Source organism: Lutra lutra, chromosome 11, assembly GCF_902655055.1.
Source record: "Lutra lutra chromosome 11, mLutLut1.2, whole genome shotgun sequence".
NCBI lineage: Eukaryota > Metazoa > Chordata > Mammalia > Carnivora > Mustelidae > Lutra > Lutra lutra.
In genome coordinates, this window is record NC_062288.1 from 57,261,546 (window position 1) to 57,281,316 (window position 19,771).

Here is a 19,771-nt window from a genome sequence, read left to right on the forward strand (position 1 = left end):
AGATGTCCATCAACAGACGAATGGATAAAGAAGATGTGGTATATATACACAATGGAATACTATACAGCCATCAAAAGAAATGAAATCTTGCCATTTGCGACGACGTGGATGGAACTAGAGGGTATCATGCTTAGCGAAATAAGTCAATCGGAGAGAGACAACTATCATATGATCTCCCTGATATGAGGAAGTGGAGATGCAACATGGGGGGGTTAAGGGGGTAGGAGAAGAGTAAATGAAACAAGATGGGATTGGGAGGGAGACAAACCATAAGTGACTCTTAATCTCACAAAACAAACTGAGGGTTGCTGGGGGGAGGGGGGTTGGGAGAGAGGGGTGGGGTTATGGACATTGGGGAGGGTATGTGCTATGGTGAGTGCTGTGAAGTGTGTAAACCTAACGATTCACAGACCTGTACCCCTAGGGATAAAAATATGTTTATAAAAAATTAAAAATTAAAAAAAAAAAAGAACTCATACAATCCAACAGAAAAAAGAAATCCAATTTTTAAAATGGGCAGATCTGACTAGACATTTTCCCAAAGAAGACATACAGATAGCCAATGGCCACATGAAAAGATGCTCAGTATCACTCATCAAGGAAATGCAAATCTGGGCACCTGGGTGGCTCAGTCGGCTAAGTGTCTGCCTTCAGCTAAGGTGGGAACAGGTGGGAGTCCCAGGACTGAATCCCACACCAGGCTCCCAGCTCAATGAGGAGTCTGCTTCTCCCTCTAGCCCTCCAACATCTCATATTCTCTCTCTCTCTCAAATAATAAAAATCTTTAAAAAAAAAAAAAAAAAAGGAAATACAAATCAAAGCCACAAGGAGACATCACCTCCCACCTGTTAGAATAGCTCTTATCAAAAAGACAAGAAGTGGGCACCTGGGTGGCTCTGTTGGTTAAGCTGCTGCCTTTGGCTCAGGTCATGATCCCAAGTTCCTGGGATCGAGTCCCGAATCAGGCTCTCTGCTCAGCAGGGAGCCTGCTTCCCCCCTCTTTCTCTGTCTGCCTCTCTATCTACTTGTGATCCCTCTCTCTGTCAAATAAATAAAATCTTAAAAAAAAAAAAAAAAAAAGACAAGAAGTAACAAGAGTTGGAGGGGATGTGGAAAAATGGGAAACCTTGGCTCTGTTGGTGAAATTATAAATTGGTGCAACCACTATGGAAAACAGTATAAATGTTCCTCAAAAATTTAAAATAGAACTACCATACGATCCAGAATTTTCACTTCTGCGTATTTATGCCAAGTATTTAAACATTTTTGCAAAAAGATTTGTGTCCCCATGTTCACTGCGGCATTATTTAGAATAGCAAAAATACAGAAACAAGCTAAGTATCCATGGATATATGAATGGATAAAGAATTAGAGTATATATATGTTATATTGTGATTTATAGTAAGAAATATATATTTGGTCTTTAACCCAGTTCTTGGCACAGAGCTTTTAAAACCTGTGGAATTTCCTGGGATAAAAGCAATAAAGGTGTCTTCTGTTATGTTAATGTGGTGACTTTGGGAAAGCCCGAGGTAACCTAAAGATGGGGGCTGGTTAGGGAGTCAACCTGTAATTAGAAGGTTTTAACTTTCAGTACCCACACCCCAACGTCTAGGGAGGGGAGAGGGGCTGGAGGCTCAATCAATCACCAATGGTCCATGAGGGTTTAATCAATTCTGACTGTGTGATAAAGCCTCTATAAAAACCCAAAAAGACAGGGTTCAGAGAGCTTCTAGATTGGTGAACATATGAAGATTTGGAAAGAGTGGTGACCTGGAGAGAGCAGGGAGGCTCCATGACTTTTCCCATACCATGCCCCATGCATCTCCTCCACCTGGCTATTCCTGAGTTATTATCCTTTTGTAATAAAACAGTGATCTCCTATGTAAAATGTTTCATATTTCAAATTAACTGAACTCAAGGAGCAGGTCACGGGAATCTGATTTTTAGCCAGTTGGTCAGAAGTACAGCTGACAACCTGGACTTGCGAAGGGCGTCTGAAGTCCAAGGACGGGGGCATGGGAATCTCCAACCTGCATGCCTCATCGTCAGAAGCACAAGGAACAGCCTGGGCTTGCTGCTGGCATCCGACATAGACTAAGGGTTGAGGACAGTCTTTTTAGGACTGAATCCTTACCCTATGAAGCTGATACTATCTGTAGGCAGACAGTACCAGCACGGAGTTGAGTTCTTGGACACTCCTAGAATACACGATGGAGTAGTATTCAGCCACATAAAAGAAGGAAATCTTGCCATTTGGGACAGCATGGATGGAGCTCGAGGGGATTATGCCAAGTGAAATAAGTCACACAGAAAGACAAGAAGAGCCCAATCTCACTTATATATGGAATCAAAACAAACAAGCTCATGGATACGGAGACCAGATTAGTGATTGCCAGAGGTGGAGGGTGGAGGTACGTGAAATGGGTAAAGATGGAAAGGTGCAAACGTCCAGCTGTGAAAGATGTAAGACACAACACACTGACTACAGTCAGTCATACTGCAGGCTTGAAAGTTGCCGAGAGAATACATTTTAAAAGCTCTCATCCCAAGAAAAAAACGTATTTGCAACTACATATGGTGGTATATAGATGTGGTGATCATCTTGCAATAGGGACAAATAACAAATCATTATGTTGTGCACCTGAAACTAATACAACATTATATGTCAATTACACCTCAATCAAAAAATAATAATAATAATATTTTCCACTTCTCCCCACTCCAGCTAAGAACAATGAAGAAATTCCAGGCTAAAAAGATGAGCTCTCAAAAAGTTTCAACCCAACACTCAATCAAAGCAACTTTGCTTTGGGGCAAAGTTCCCATCCGTCACCCTTTTTACAAAGGTCCCACTGAATGAGATATGTGTCAAATCCAAAATGCCAAACAGAATTATCATTACCTCTCAGTGGAATCTCTGATGAGCTGCTGCAGGTCCACCTCCTGCTTCCTCAGGCTTCCAAAAGAAGACTGACTTTCCACAAGTCCTTTGCCTCCAACATTCAGCTTGACCTTCCCTAGTGCCGTCTCGATGGTCCCGCTCACGTGGTTTTGAAACTTGCCCTCATATTTCACAAAGTCTGACTCCACGACCACTGGAGTGAATGAGACAGGCAAAGGAATCTGAGGATAATTTGGCCACCTAGCTGCCTTAGGTCACCTACCTTCCCAATCCTGTAGAAAACCACAGGAAAAAACTTTGAATTTCCATTCAAAATGGAAAGTTGGCAGCCATGCTCGGTGTGTGTTCAAACCAAAATGGAGCTAGCACCCCGAGGTACTGACTGAGAGAGGGATGGGGCTGGTGGCCAGGGGGTGCTATTGGGTGCTGTTTTTGTTTATGTCGTCTTTCATTTCCAATATATACGTATGTAGACAGGGGCACCACAGGTATCTGAAGAGTTTAACAAATAAGTTTAAAGCCAGCATCCTGGGGCCCCTGGCTGGCTCAGTTGGCAGAGCACTCAACTCTTGATCTCGGGGTTGTGAGGTTTAGCCCCACAATGGCTATAGAGATTACTTAAAAATAAATAAGTAAACAAACTTTAAAGCAAGCATCCATTTAACCACTATTCAGATAGAATTTTTTAAAATTTTTTAAATAGAATATTCTATATTTTATTTTTTTTTTAAAGATTTTATGTATTTATTTGACAGAGATCACAAGTAGGCAGAGAGGCAGGCAGAGAGAGGGAGGAAGCAGGCTCCCCGCTGAGCAGAGAGCCCGATGCGGGGCTCGATCCCAGGACCCCGAGGTCACGACCTGAGCCGAAGGCAGAGGCTTAACCCACTGAGCCACCCAGGTGCTCCTAAATAGAATATTTTAAATGTGTGCTTTCCCCCGGTGAAGACTGTAAAGGAACTGCATGAGGAGGACACCGAAGCAGAGTGAAAACGGCAGTTCTGCTCATGACCCACCTTCAAGTGGTCTGCTTTCCTCAGCCATGTGGAGTGCAGGCATCTCCCCTTCCCACCCACCAGTCTGGGAGGACATTCCCCTGGCCTTCGCTACCATCTCTATGAAAAAAATTTCCTTTCCCGTACTGACTTATTTTTTATTTTTATTTATTTATTTTTTAGAGCGATAGCACCTGCAGAGGGAGAGACAGAATCTTAAACAGGCTCCACCCCCCAGCACGGATGCAGGGTTGACAGGGAGCTGGATCTCACCGCCCTGAGCTCTGGACCCAAGCTGAAATCATGAGTCTGAGGCTTTACTGAGCCACCCAGGCATCCCAGGCTCACCTGTTTACACTGACCTCTACCCAGCCATTTCATTCCTTATCATACAATACCTTATCTCTCCTCAGATAAAGTCAGTGGGCACACCTGCCCTCCCTTCCTCCCTCCCTCTCTCTCAAACACCATCCTCGGACCGACAAGCCCCAGGCTCTCTGCCCTTACTTTCTGGCTTCCCAGACTTGGAAAGATGCCACCTCCCCCCAATCCAGGTGTCCCAGCTTCAGTCAAGTCCTCTGGGAATTACTGTGTTCCTCACCTGGTCACACCTAGGGTACCAGCACATTGCCTTCAAGACCTGCTGTTCTTATCCGGACACCGAAGATAAATACGTGCTGATCTCATCTCAGAATTGCTCCCTGCTCTTATCTCCAGATTTCTACTGTTCTCAGTTTTATTTTATTTTTTTTAAAGATTTTATTTATTTATTTGACAGAGAGAGATCACAAGTAGACAGAGAGGCAGGCAGAGAGAGAGAGGGAAGCAGGCTCCCTGCTGAGCAGAGAGCCCGCGATGCAGGACTCGATCCCAGGACCCTGAGATCATGACCCGAGCCGAAGGCAGCGGCTTAACCCACTGAGCCACCCAGGCGCCCCTGTTCTCAGTTTTAATCCAGCCAAATACCACCAGAAAAATAATGTCAGTCATTGTCATTTGATATAGCTGTATTTAGAGCCTCTTAGGAACTTTTACACTTGGCTTTTTCCACTTCCCTGACCCAAGGCTCTCCTGGGCTCCTGGCTGTACTTCTAAGAGATTCAAGTCTGTCTGAAGTCTGCAAGGCTTCTTTCCATCCACTCACTGCCGCCTACACCTGTATTTCCTTCACTTCAGTCAAGGAAACCATTCCTCAGCAAGGGCTAGAAGTTATCAATCACTATCTTCACAATTTACGAAATAGAGAATCATCTCTGTCACCACCACCACCACCGAAAATAAGACAACCGTGAAAATCCTTTAATCCCAAATCTTTTCCTATTTATATCTTATGGAATACAAACATTTTGGGAAATGCTTTGGGAAGTAGCACAGAGCACTTGTTAAGAGCACCAGATTTTAATCGCTATTCTACTATCCCTACCTAGAAGAACTGGCTACCACGCATCTCCCAGAACCTCCGTCTTCTCAGCTGTGATCTGGAGACACCACCTTCCTGATGGGTTCTGTTACACGCTGATGTATGTAAATCACATAACACAGAGCCTGGCACATAGCACATGCTCAATATGTCCACTGAGTTTAGGCCAGAACAATGTTATTTTCTGACAAAAGGAACAGTTCTAGATCATACAAAGTGCTACACAGAAATTTTATTTCTTTACCTCCCCTCTTCTCTAGCTATTTTTTGGAACAGCTTGATAGCCTGACTGCTCTGCTCTCACCAGAAAGCTCCCTTATGTGAATAACAAAACTTTCCACACCCTTCTGATGGATAGTGGCATCATCAACTTCAACCTAAATCAGATTTTGGGTGGCAGATCCATCTTACCTATGCTGGGCGGCCACAACACTTACAATGGGCATGTATTATTTTAATACTCAAAACTGCAATTTTTTTTAAATTAAGCTATAACTTCTCTTGTCTGGCCTGTAGAATTTTGTTCATTTAAAAAAGGGGGTACCTTGAGGCACCTGGGTGGTTCAGTCGGTTAAGCGTCCAACTCTTGATTTCAGGTCAGGATTTCAGGATTGTGGCCTCACCTCGGGCAACGTGCTCAGTGGGGAGTCTGCTTGAGATTCTCTCTTCCTCTCTTTGTCCCTTACCACCCCCTCCCCAAAAAATATATAAATTCTAAAAAAAAAAAAAAAAAAGAAAGAAAGTAAAAAAAAAAAAGGAAGGGAGGGAAGGAGGAAGGGAGGAAATGTCTTTAAGAGCGTATGCAAAGAAACAGAATTCATTGTAAGGTCTCACCTTACAATCAATCACTCACGACACCATGTGCCTAGAAGATGAATCATCATCTTTTCAGGGACTAACTGTAGAATATACCCAAAGACACTTACCTGGACTCAGAAACTGGTCTGTGAGTACATCTCCAAGGGTGACAGATAAAAACTGGTACTTGGGTCTCTGCCAGCACCAGAATCTCTTCTTTTTGGTCACCAGACTTAGAAGTTGTAACTTATCAGAGTCATTCAAGTTTGATACTGCAATCAGGTTACCTCCAGCATCAACTTCTTTAAGAAAGTTCCTCGTTGCTTTGGCAAACATTATGAGAGCTCCAGATTACCTGGATAAAAAGTCAAAGTTACCCCCCAAATTAAACAAGAAGTTATTATTTCATTTATTTTTTTCTAAAACCGCCTTATTTTTCCTTTGTGTCAATCACTATATATTAAAGAATACCTTCTCCTTAGAAAACCCTCTAGTGGGGGTTCAGTTGATGACAAAGAAATCAAACGGAAATACTGAAAGAGACTCCGTAGGTCTGGATAGGCCAAGTTACGCTTCTGACATAAAGAACCTCCAAATATTACTGGCTTATACCAAGAAAGGTTTATTTACTGGTCACTATGTCTGGTAGCGAGGACAGGAGAGCTTTTCTCATCCTAGTCATTCAGTGATCCAGACTGAAGGCGCAGCCACCATCCAACATGAAGGGTTCTGGAAAGTCTCACACCAGCAATTAAATGCTCTGGCCCAAAACTAACACACATCATGTCCACTCAAAATTTGCCAGACTGGTCATATGGCCTCAGCCAGCCAGAATGGTCAGGAAATACAATGGTACCATGTATCTAATAGGTAGAGATCTGAGGATATTTGTTGACCAACATACTGACTACCCTAATTTATAACATACAAAGATATGACCACTTTTTTTAAAAAGGGTCAACATGCTTTTTCTCCACACTGTGTGATTTCCCCTATTCACAAAAGCCAAGGAACTATTACTTTTTAATCCAGAAATGAAGACCGAGTCACTCCTCAGCTGGAGGGAAAAAGAAGAAACACATTGGCAGATATAAAACCATGCATTAGGTGGAAGAGGTATAGACTATTCAATAAATGGTGTTAGAAGAATTGACTAATCATCTGGAAAAAATAAAGCCAGATTCCTATCTCATGCCGTACACAAGATTGAATTCTTAATGGATTAGAAGGGTTTTTTTGAGGAAAAAAATGAAACCATAAAAGTACCAGGAAAAATGCAGACAAATATTTTTTTCAATTGTAGGATGAGAAAGGCCTTTAGGAAGACAAATGACAAACTGAGAAAATACTTCTAATATTTATAATGAAGAACGAGAATAGTTAATATATAAAAAAATCTTTTACAAGTTGTTTTTTTAAAATACTGTAGTAGAAACATGGGCAAAGGTTATAAACAATTCACAATATATAAACTGCACCCAGCCTATACACATACAAATATACACATATGTGCAAACACACAAGTACATGCATATATAGTCATTACTCAAAAGCACAAGTGAAATAAGATTTTTTAAAAATTATCCACGGTCAAAGGTTAAAATATCTAATGGACAAGAAATGTGTTTCATTTGTATTTCTATCCTGGTATCTGGCAGCCACATAGGTATAAAATCACACAGTTTGAGAGCTGGGAATGGTCTCAGAATGAACTAGTTCAACCCCTCTGCTTTATTTTTCTGTTTGTTTCTGTTTTTTATTTTTTATGTTTTTAAATTTTATTTATCTATTTAAATTCAATTAATTAACTTATAGTGTTCTATTGGTTTCAGAGGTAGAGGTCAGTGATTCATCAGTCTTATAGAACACCCAGGGTTCATTATAGCACGTGCCCTCAATGCCCATCACCCATTTACTCCATCCCTCCACCCACCTTCTCTCCAGCAACCCTCTGTTTCCTATAGCTAAGCATTTTTTATGGTTTGTCTCCCTCTCTAATTGCATCTTATCTTATTTTGTGCTCCCTCTCACTATGATCCTGTTTTGTTTCTTAAATTTCACATATGAGTGAAATCATCATAACGGTCCTTCTTTGACCGACTTAGTTCACTTAGCGTAACACTCTCTAGTTCTATCCATGTCATTTTTTGATGGCTGAATAATATTCCATTGTATATATATACCACATCTTCTTTATCCATTCATCTGTTGAAGGACATCTGAGCTCTTTCCATAATTTGGCAATTGTGGACATTGCTGTTATAAACACTGGGGTGCACGTGATCCTAAGGATCACTGCTTATATCTTTTGGGTAAATGCCTAGTAATGCAATTGCTGGGTCATAAGGTAGTCTATTTTTAGCTCTTTGAGGAACCTCCATACTGTTTTCCAGAGTGGCTGTACCAGTTTGCATTCCCAACAGTGTAAGAGGTTCCCCTTTCTCCACATCCTCACCAACATCTGCTGTTTCCTGACTTGCTAATTTTAGCCATTCTGATTGGTGTGAGGTCCTGTCTCATTGTGGTTTTGTTTGTCCCTGATGTTGGTCATGTTAAGCATTTTAAGAACAAATATTGTTAAAATGTCTATGCTACCCAAAGTAATCTACCCATTTAATGCAATCCCTAACAAAATAGCATCAACATTTTTCACAGAGCTGGAACAAATAATCTTAAAATTTGTATAGAATGAGAAAAGACTCCAAATAGCCAAAGGAATGTTGAAAAAGAAAATCAAAGCTGATGGCATCACAATGCCAGACTTTAAGCTCTATCAGAAAGCTATAATCATCAAGACAGTATGGTACTGGCAAAAAAACAGGCACACAGATCAATGGAACACAATAGAGAAGCCAGAAATGGACCCTCATTTCTGTGGTCAACTAATCTTCAACAAAGCAGGAAACAATGTCCAATGGAAAAAAGACAGTCTCTCCAACAAATGGTTTTGGGAAAATTGGACAGCCACATGCAGAAAAATGAATCTGAACCATTTTCTTACTCCATACACAAAAATAAATTCAAAATGGATAGAAGACCTAAGAGTAATACAGGATTTCATCAAAATCCTAGAGGAAGCACACTGGCAGCAACCTCTTTGACCTTTGCCATAGCAACTTCTTGCTAGACACGTCTAAAGGCAAGTAAAAAAAAAAGCAAAAATGAACTACTGGGTCTTCATCAAGATAATAAGCTTTTGCACAGCAAAAGGAAACAGTCAACAAAATCAAAAGACAACCACTGAATGGGAGAAAATATTTGCAAATGTCCTATCAGATAACAGGCTAGTAACCAAAATCTATAAAGAACTTATCAAACTCAGTACCCAAAAAGCAAATAATGCACTCAAGAAATGGGCAGAAGAAATGAACAGATATCTCTCCCAAGAAGACATAGAAATGACCAACAGGCACAACCCACTTGCTTTAACACAAAGTTCCTCTAGTATATCAGTAAACATTTGTCTTACCTATCACTAGTTCTTCTCTAAAGTGCCTTTTCTTAGATTACTCTGTGGCTACCTAACCCTATTCTTGTATATTAACAATAAGAATAAACATTTAAGGAAGGGATGCTAAAACACAAAAAGTTCCTTATTTGAGAGAGAGTGCTCGTGTGCAAGAGCAGAGGGAGAGGCAGAAGGGGTGGGAAAGGGAGAGAGAATCTGAAGCTGACTGCACACCAAGGACAGAGCCCGATACAGGGCTCAATCCCAGAACATCAAGATCATGACCTGAGCCGAAACCAAATGTCAGAAGCTCAACTGACTGAGCCACCCAGGCATCCCTAAAAACTTCCATTCTGATCAACAGTGAACTGTAAAGAAGGAGAATTATGTATGCTCAAACTCTCAACTCTAATGCATCTCTCACTATACTAAGTTTCTTGCATGTGATGGAGCACTCATTTGTTTATCAAAACACTTACTGTATCATTAATTATCTGTAAGTACCTACTATACACAGGTACTGTATTTAAGGGCTTAGGATACTGAAATGAAAAGTTGTCTCTATACAGATGGCCAACAGACACATGAAAAGATGCTCAACATCACTCATCATTAGGAAAATGCAAATCAAAACTATGAGATATCACCTCACACCAGTCAGAATGGCTAGAATCAAAAGAGAAAAAAAAAAAAAAAAAAACAACAAGCATTGATGAGGATGTGGAGACAAAGGAACCCCCATGCACTGTTGGTAAGAATGCAAACTGGCATAGACTTCATGGAAAAGAGTATGGAGGTTGCACAAAAAATTAACAAGAGAAATACCGAACAACCCAGTAAACCCACTAGTGGATATTTACCCAAAGAAAACAAAAGACTAATTTGGAAAGATATATGCAACTCTGTGTTTATTGCAGCATTACCTACAATAGCCAAGACATGGAAGCAACCCAGGTATCCACCGACAAACAGATAAAGATGAAGTGGTATATTTACGCAGTGGACATTACTTAGCCATAAAAAAGAATGAAATCTTGCCATTTGCAACAACACGGATGCTAAGTGAAGTCAGGCAAAGACAAATATCATATGAATATAAAATATGAATTCAAATATCATATGAATATATGGAATAGAAAAAAAAATGAACAAACAAAAGCAGAAAGAGATAAATACAGAGAACAAACTGATGGTGGCCAGAGAGATGTGGTAGGAGGATGGGTGAAGGGGAGAAGATGGTGCAGCCTTCCAGTGACGGAATAAATCCCAAGGATGAAAGGTACAGCATAGAGAATATAGTCAACGAATCTGCAATAACCTTGTGTGGTGAAAAATGGTAGCTACACTTGTGGTGAGCATAAGATACAGAGCTGTCAAATCACTATGCTGTGCAGCTGAAACTAATGTAATGTTTGTCAACTCAAAAATAGATCCACCGATCAATGGAACAGAATAGAAAACCCAGAAACAGACCTACAACTATATGGTCATTTAATCAACAAACCACTAAACAATATCCAATAGAAAAAAGAGCCTCCTCAACAACTGGTGTTGGGAAAACCAGACAACAACATGCAAACAAATGAAACTGGACTACTTCCTTACATCATACACAAAAATAAGTCCAAAATGGATGAAAGACCTAAATGTAAGACTGAAAACCAACAAAATCCTAGACGAGAACACAGACAGCAACATCTTTGACCTCGGCCACAGAATCTTCTTACTGGACACATCTTCAAAGGCAAGGGAAACAAATGCAAAAATGAACCACTGGATTTTTATCAAGATAAAAAGCTTCTGCACAGGGGCGCCTGGGTGGCTCAGTGGGTTAAAGCCTCTGCCTTCAGCTCAGGTCATGATCCCAGGGTCCTGGGATCAAGCCCCACATCAGGGTCTCTGCTCAGCAGGGAGCCTGCTTCCCCCTCTCTCTCTGCCTGCCTCTCTGCCTACTTGTGATCTCTGTCAAATTAATAAAAAAAAATCTTTAAAAAAAAATCTTCTGCACAGTGAAGGAAACAGTCAATAAAACTAAAAGGCAGCCTGTGGAATGGGAGAAGATATTTGCAAACAACATATCTGATAAAGGGTTATTATCCAAAAATCTATAAAGAACTTATTAAACTCAACACCCCCAAAAAACAAATGATCCAGTAAAGAAATGGGCAGCAGATATGAATAGACATTTTTCCAAAGAAGACATCCAAACAGCCAACACATGAGAAGAAGCTCAACCTCACTCACCATCAGGGAAATCCAAATCTAAACCATGATGAGATACCATCTCACACCTGTCAGAATAGCTTAACACAGAAAACAACAGATGTTGGCGACGTTGTGGAGAAAGGAGGGCCCTCTTACACTGTTGGTAGGAATGCAAGCTGCAGAACAGTATGGAGTCTCCTCAGAAAGTTAAAAATAGAACAACCCTACAATCCAGCAATTGCACTACTAGGTATTTACCCAAAGGATACAAAAATATAGATCTGAATGGGTACATGTACCCCAGTGTTTATAGCAGCATTGTCAACAATAGCCAAACTATGAAGAGAGCCCCAATGTCCACTGACTGAAGAATGGATAAAGAAAAGGTAGTGTGTATACACACACACACACACACACACACACACACACACACACACAGAGGAATATTACTCAGCCATCAAAAAGAATGAAATCTTGCCATTTGCAGCAACATGGATGGAGCTAGAGGGTATTATGCTAAGTGAAATATGTCATCAGAGAAAGACAAATACCATATGATTTCACTCACTGGAATTTAAGAAACAAAACAGATGACCATATGGAGTGGGGAGGAAGGAGTCATGATCTCTTTGTAAGTCTCTTACAAACTGTAAGAGACTTAAAGATAGAGAACAAACTGAGGGTTGAACAGAGGGAGGTGGGGGGGATGGGCTAAATGGGTGGTGGATATTCAGGAGAACATTTGCTGTGATGAGCATTGGGTGCTGTGTGTAAATGATGAATCACTGAATTCTACTCTGAAACCAATACAGTACTATATGTTAACTAAAAATTAAGTAGAAATTAAAAACCAAAAATATTGTGTGTCAACTATACTTCAATAAATATATAAAAAGTAGTCTCTCTCCTTACTGAGTGGCTAGTTGGGTGGCCAGATAGAGAAATAAACAATTGTGTCAATATCTAGCATAAAACCTAAGTTGTTACAAGAAATGAACCAAAAAAAGGACATCTAAATCCAACTGGAGAGAAGTACAGGGTCAGAGAAGTCTTCCTAAAGTAAGCAGTGTCCCAGCTGCATTTTGTGGGCTCAGCAGAAGTAAGCCAGCCAAGGAGCGCTATAGGGGTGCTCCAGCAGAAGTGCAGCAATGACAAAAGCCCAGCACATGCAGGAGGTGGCGGAAGTGTTGGGGAGATCATGCATGGCAAGCTCCAGATGGTCCACAAGACCTCATTTTGTGTTAATATGCCCATTGTCCCTTCTTTGCTTTTCAAGCTCTGAGACTAGTTCCTGCTTTGGTTCTGGAGAGGGGAAGGGCAAAGGACAGGCCTCAGTCCTGGCCCTACGAGCCCATGCCTCCCCTGCTGGGGGCTGGGGCAGCAGGAACCTTCAGGGGGAGGGGTTGTATAGAGAGTGATGCAATCAAAGTGGTCACTTAGCATGATGTTCTGGAAGGGAACAAGATTAGAGATAGACAACAAATGGTTATACTGAACTATGTCACAGGGCTAAGGGTGGAAAAGATGACTGGGTGGTTTCCCCAGAACTCTGGCCGGATGTGAGAGTAGTGTTGGAAGAGACTCCCCAGGATGGTCTGCAGGTGTCTCAGGTGTGGGCTGGTGGATGAGCTACAGATAGGGAATTCAGGAGGAAGCAGACTGGTGGCAGGCAGAAGATAGTACCTGCTGTAAGTGTATCTAGGAGAGCATACAAGTTTTATTTTGCCAAACATGGGGAAAGAAACTTTAACAAAATAAGGTCTTCCCAACGACCTGTGGAAACCATCCCACTTAGTGTCCAAGTGAAGAGCCCCCACAGATTCTTCCTCAGCATGCCACTGGTAACAGATTCTCTTTTTTTTTTTTAAGATTTTATTTATTTGAGAGAGAAAGAGAGAGTACAAGCAGGGAGAGCAGCAGGAAAGGGAGAAGCAGGCTCCTCACTGAGTGGGAAGCCCAATGCAAGGCTCGATCCCAGGACCCTGAGATCATGACCTGAGCCGAAGGCAGACACTTAACTGACTGAGCCACCTAGGCGCCCCAGAACCTCTTTTTATGGTTTCTATTCTTTTCAGGGACTACCTGAGAGGGACGTCACTAATTTCCCTTCAGATCAAACAAGCTTCTGAAGAAGGTAGATCAGACTTGCCATTAAAAAAAAAAAAAGCCCATCTATTGTGGGTGGCAAAGCCTTTGTAATGACACTAATCCTCCCCAGAGGAATTAGTATAAGATAAAGAAAGGGAACTCCTGAATTAATTTTTAATTTTTTTCCATCTACCATCTGACACAGACAATTTGCCTTTTTTTTTTTTTTAAGATTTTATTTATTTGACAGACTGGGATCACAAGTAGGCAGAAGAGGCAGGCAGAGAGAAAGGGGGAAGCAGGCTCCCCGCTGAGCAGAGAACCCGATGCAGGCCTCAATCCCAAGACCCTGAGATCATGACTCAAGCCGAAGGTAGAGTCTTAACTCACTGAGCCACCCAGGCGCCCCGACAATTTCCCTTCTTGAGAGGGCAGTTTGCTTTAGGAAGAGTTAACGTGGGTGGCTACTGCTTTACAGGTTTTTATTAGAATCAGGCTTATTTAGGGGCACCTGGGCGGCTCAGTGGGTTAAAGCCTCTGCCTTTGTCTCGGGTCATGGTCTCGGGGTCCTGGGAACAAGCCCCGAATTGGGCTCTCTGCTTGGCGGGGAGCCTGCTTCCTCCTCTCTCTCTGCCTGCCTCTCTGTCTACTTGTAATCGCTGTCAAATAAATAAAATCTTTAAAAAAAGATCAGCCTTAAATAAATAAAATCTTTTTTTAAAAATCAGGCTTATTTAATCAAGGAACTCGGTATATTCCTGTGAAGTTAGAGGTTTCTATTATGATGTTTGAATACATAATACATTACATGGCTCAAATATCTAAAATGTGTAAAAAAAAAAAAAAAATACACACTGAGAAATCCCATTTCTACCCAGGTCCCACCTTCTCTTTCTAAGGCTCTCCCCTGCAGGTATATTACCTTGGTGTTTCTTTATACAAATGGAAGTTCAAAGGAGTCTGCACACTCTTCTGCAGGTTACTTTTTGTCATGTAACAACATCAAAGAGATCTTCCCATGTTAGTACCTTCATCTTTGCAGCTGCATAATACTCTACTTTACTTGGCAGTGCCACTGTTTGTTCTATATTGCCATTCCTACATTTTTTATTATAAAAAATGCCACACTAAATACTTTTGAATATATATCTTCCTCATACATGGGTAAGAGAACCTGAAGGAAGATTCCTACAAGAGGTAGGGGTGCCCCAATGGCTCAGTTGGTTAAGCATCTGCCTTCGGCTCAGGTCATGCATTGCCAGGTCCTGATATCAAGCCCTGAGTCGGGCTCCCTGCCTAGCAGGGAGTCTGCTTCTCTCTTTCTCTCCCTCTGCCCCTCCCCATTGCTTGTTCTCATTCATTCTCTCTCTCTCTCTCTCTCTCTCGCAAATAAAGTCTTAAAAAAACAAAAGAAAGAAATTCTTAAAAAAAAAAAAAAAGAGGGAGAGAGAGATTGTTAGACCAATGGGTAAATACATCTAGAATTTTAGGTGTCGAACCATTTTTCAGTCTCACCAAAAAGGTATGAAAAATCTCAGCAACAAAGTTTTCTATCAAACTTTTGTGTTTTGTCAGTCTTGTAGGTGAGAAATGGTATCAGGGTATGTTATTTTAACATAAATCGAGTATCTTTTGTTTAAAGATTTTTGTTGTTGTTGTTTAAAGATTTTCTATTTCTTTTGCTTAACTGTTTTTGTCCTTGGTCCATTTTCTATTGGTTTTGTCTTTATTCCTAGGAGCTTTTGATAGAATAGAGAGATCAGCTCAAATATAGGCCAGAAATTTAATACAACAGTGTATCATGTGGCATTGGAAGACAGTAAGTCGCCATACCATTCTCAACGACCTAAAGTAACTGTCGAGCCAGGAAAGATTAAATAATATGCCAAGGGCCAACTAAAGGGTCTAGAACCCAAGTTGCCTGACATAGACAAGCACAAGAAAATCTCAGTTAACAGTTAGTCAGACATCAGATACAAATTTCCAGTGTGTTCCAATCTGGAAGTAGACACAAATGACCTCATGAGAGATCTAGCTCCAACTGCTTATGGCCTTAAAAAAAAAAAAAAATCCCTTGCATTTCAAAGCGTATCACAGATCTCCACTCTCACACGTGGCCTTAAGAATCCCCTTAGCTTGGTGGGGTTAAACAGGTGATGGGGATTAAGGAGCACACTCGCCATGATGAGCACCAGGTATGGCATGGAAGTGCTAATCACTAAACTGTACACCTGAAACTGATATTACCCTGGCTCTTAACCCACCTACATGGGTTTGGTTGTTTGAAGCAATTAGAACTCGAAGCAATTAGAACTCAGGAGGTCAAAGGAAATAAAGTGAAGATATGTAAGTTTACGTCAGACTCCTGGACAACAGATCTCAAAGGAAGAGACTAAGAAAGCAAGACAATGCCAAGTCAGAAAAGCACACAGCCAACTGGGACCACTCAGGAACCCTAAAAACAGGTGCCAAGGTGAAGACTGTGTGCAAATATACTATACTTAGCATCCATTCTTAATGGTTCTGCCTGACAGAATTAGCAAATCCTTGAGTTGTGAAGAACTCAGTTGTTCCTCATACCCAATTCAGGATTCTTCTCTGGAGCAGCCCTGGTGGGTCACTGGGCCTCTACTTGACTAGTTCTGGGCAAGAAACCTCAACATCAAAATACACTAAAGAGAAACAACTGTATGGTATGTGCGGTGTGCCAGACACTGGGCTAAATTCCTATTACCCATTTCCTCATTTAATTTGCACAACAACCGTGAGTAGGCATTTTACAGATGTGGAAGTTTGAAGATGTTAAGTAAGTTGCCCAAATCACGAGAGAAGGGAAAAAAAAGCAGCCCGACACCCGCGAGCTGGCCCACTACTATCAGCTAACCCTAGTGTTGCTAGGCAATGGCCCAGCATTCTCCTGTTGAACATGAACAATGTCTCAGAACAGCAACATCAGGCAAGGCCACTCTGCCATCATGATAAATTAAGACAAAAATAAGACCCCTCATAATCTCATTTGACCTCAGACAAAATATGAACATTGTCCAAACCACAAAAACAACCAGACATCCCTTCCCCCTCCACACACACACAAAACCACCATCACCACCACCAGTCCTGGCTAGCGAGTGACTGCTGCTTCTTGGTCAACCACAGCTTCACCTCACTGCAGCCTTCCTTGTGAAGATACTCAATAGAATTCTCCCCCTTCCAGACAGCATCCAATCCTAAGCAAAGTCCTGTTTCCTTTAACTCTCCCCATAACCACCAAGCTAAATGCTGTAACTTCTTTCTAACACCGACTTACTGAGACACCCCATGGTGTGAGGTCTCCCTCGCCACAACAAGCAACAACTTTTCCAACTCTCCGTGCATTTCCGGAGGTCTCTGGAGGGCACTGCTGTCATGCGGAAAATTAGAGTGAAGGTTCCAATGGAGGTCCACCTGCCTCCAAAACCTAAGCCCTTGGCCACACAGCTTTGCAGATTTCTCAGTCAGCTTTTTAAATTTGGGCTGCATATAATTCATCTCATAAAATAAGAAAGTATGCTCAAAAGGGTAGACTTCAGTTATAGTGGAAGTGAAAATCACAGTTATGGAACACGGTTACGGGACACATGTCCTTACTATGCAGGGAAATGAGACGTTGCTGTACTTGCCTCAAAGTTAACAACTTCAGCACATTTTGAATTATTTTTAATCTTCTAAATAACAACGTGAAGTTTAGTCTATTAAAACAGAGGTGTCATCCTTTTATATCTTCCATGCTCAAAGCCCAATCAGTGCCTGAGCTCATTTTTATAATAAGACAAATTAAAGACAAGCTACTCCGTTACTTCTTTCTAAAATAAAAATCAGTATGTGAAATTAAAAAAAAATGATGGTGACAAAACAGGCTGAGCTTGAGAAAGGAGTTAGCATAAAGCGACAAAGTCTTTGGGAAGTGAGGTGGATAAGGGAAGGGACAGGGTTTCAGAACAGAGAACCCGCTGGTCCCCTTGAGGGTTCAAACAGAACAAAAAGAAAAACACTTCTGGAAAATCCAAAACTTCGTCTCCAAGCAGGCGATCTATGGGGACAGCAGCTGGGAGCCTGGGCCCTATTTCTCAGATCTCTCTAACAGCCCGGGTTCCACTTCTCGCAGCTGTTCTCCTTTATAGGAAGAGCGCGTTGGTGATTTCGACAAGGATCAAGTTACACTTCTTCAGCTGGATCTCCGGCCTCACATCACTTCTTTCATTGCACCCTGCCTCACCGTCTGTCTGCCCCTCGAGAGCTACGATGCCGAGACATCCGTTCCTCCCCTCCAAATCACTCTTTTGAACGGAGCCGGAGCTCCGCGAGAATGTTTTAAAACATTCTACAACGCACGCGTGTACAGGAGCCGCCCCTCTCCGCTCCCTCTTCGGCGCAGATGCGAAGTGGGTCCCAGGGGGTCCGCACCTCCAGGCCTAAGGGAGCCACACGAGCAGCTGTGATATCATCCCGCCCCCTGCCGATGACACCCAGGGGGGCTTGGCCTTCTCCGCAGGCTTGGGGCCCAATTTTAGGCGACTGAGGGAACCGTTGCAGCCCAGAGACCCAAATCCCGTGGGCGCCGGCCTCTCCTTCCCGCACGCACGCCCCGCAAGCCGGGAAAGCCTTTGCACACCCCGGGGGAACCGGGAGGACAAAGAACGCCAGAGGGGTGGTGAACTGGGGGAGACAGAAGGTACCGGCCCTCGCAACAGCCCGAGAAGGAAGTGGCTGCTGGGAAGGGGGAAAAGGTTAGGGAAGGGGTGGCGGGGAGAGGGGCACGCGATGGGGCCAGCTGGCCGCTGGCCGGGCAGCCGACCGACTCGTCTCCCTTCCGGGGGGGACGGCGGGGAGGGGCGTCCGGGAGAGAGAAGGGCCGAGGACTGGGCTCCCCGGGGTTGGCCGCCCGCCCAGGCGCGAGCCGGAGCCGCCGCACTCACCTGCCCGCACCGCCGCCGCCGCGTCCCCGCAGCCGCGCACTAGGCGCCACGCGCCGGCCCACGGTTTTGAGCCCCGCGGGGCGGGCTGGGGGCGGGGGCTCGGCGGGAGGGGGCGGGCCGGAGGGACCTTTGCTCGGCCACCGCCCCCTGCGCAGCGGCCAGCCCGCCCGACGGGACCCGGGTGCTGGGCCCAGCACAGCCGAGGCGGGGCGGGTGCGGCCGAGGCGGGGCGAGGTCGGCGGGCGGCGTCCCGAGACCCGCCGAAGGCCCGGAGCCGGCGGGTCCCCTCTCTTTCGGTGACCCCGCCCACGCGGGTCGCTGACACCCCGGGGCTGGGCTTTGGCCAAAGTCCCCGCACGCTTTTCGGGATGCGAGGCCTGGGGCGCACCGGGGACATGCCGGGGCCTCACCAGAGGAGTGGGCTCGGCCTCCCTCCCCGAGGCCTCCTCTCCCGCCCTCAGTACCGTGGGGTTTGAAGCCTGCCGGGCCCGGTCATCGAGAGTTGGGTGCCGCCTGACACCGCCGCTTCATCGTTCCACCGGGCAAGTCTGAGGCTGCTCGAACCTGTGGGAGCCCCTGATGCCCGGGCCTGGGAGTGTCCGGATTTGTGGTGTGACCGCGCCCACACTAGTCCTGGTATTATTAATAATTCATGCAACTATATTCTAAGCTCCTCGAAGGCAGCGCCCGGCACCCCCACTAGGTGCTTAGTTAATGAGTGAATCTGAGCGCAGTTGGTGCTGACTGACTGACTTAAACACTCTGTCCCTTCAGTCGGTATTTATGGCTCATCTTTTCTGAGCAGCACTCTGCTGAGAACAATGAACGAGAAAAAATAAAATTCTGTCCTTGGCGAACTTGCATTCAGGAGTGTTGAGTTTTGTTGCTACCTTCCACGGGGCAGGGAAAGAGGCAGGGCTTGGCCGGGGATTGGGGGGGGGGGCTGTTCTAAGTCTA

General features: G+C 43.6%; 1 protein-coding gene across 2 annotated transcripts in view; it reads right to left on the reverse strand.

The window, feature by feature from the left end:
• Positions 1–19,380, reverse strand: part of GSDME (gasdermin E) — a 77,398-nt gene extending 58,018 nt beyond the window's left edge. Inside the window, exons 1-3 of one of the 2 annotated variants that reach the window (XM_047694579.1) lie at positions 19,279–19,380; positions 6,247–6,473; positions 2,906–3,098 (exon numbers count right to left, since the gene is read on the reverse strand). In XM_047694579.1, coding sequence (XP_047550535.1) covers positions 2,906–3,098; positions 6,247–6,454 — 401 coding nt within the window. In that variant the 5' untranslated portion in view covers positions 6,455–6,473; positions 19,279–19,380. Of the gene's footprint in view, positions 1–2,905; positions 3,099–6,246; positions 6,474–18,814; positions 18,981–19,278 lie in introns of those variants that run through there. The other variant, XM_047694578.1, reaches the window with a different exon arrangement.
• Between the last annotated feature and the right edge of the window lie 391 nt (positions 19,381–19,771).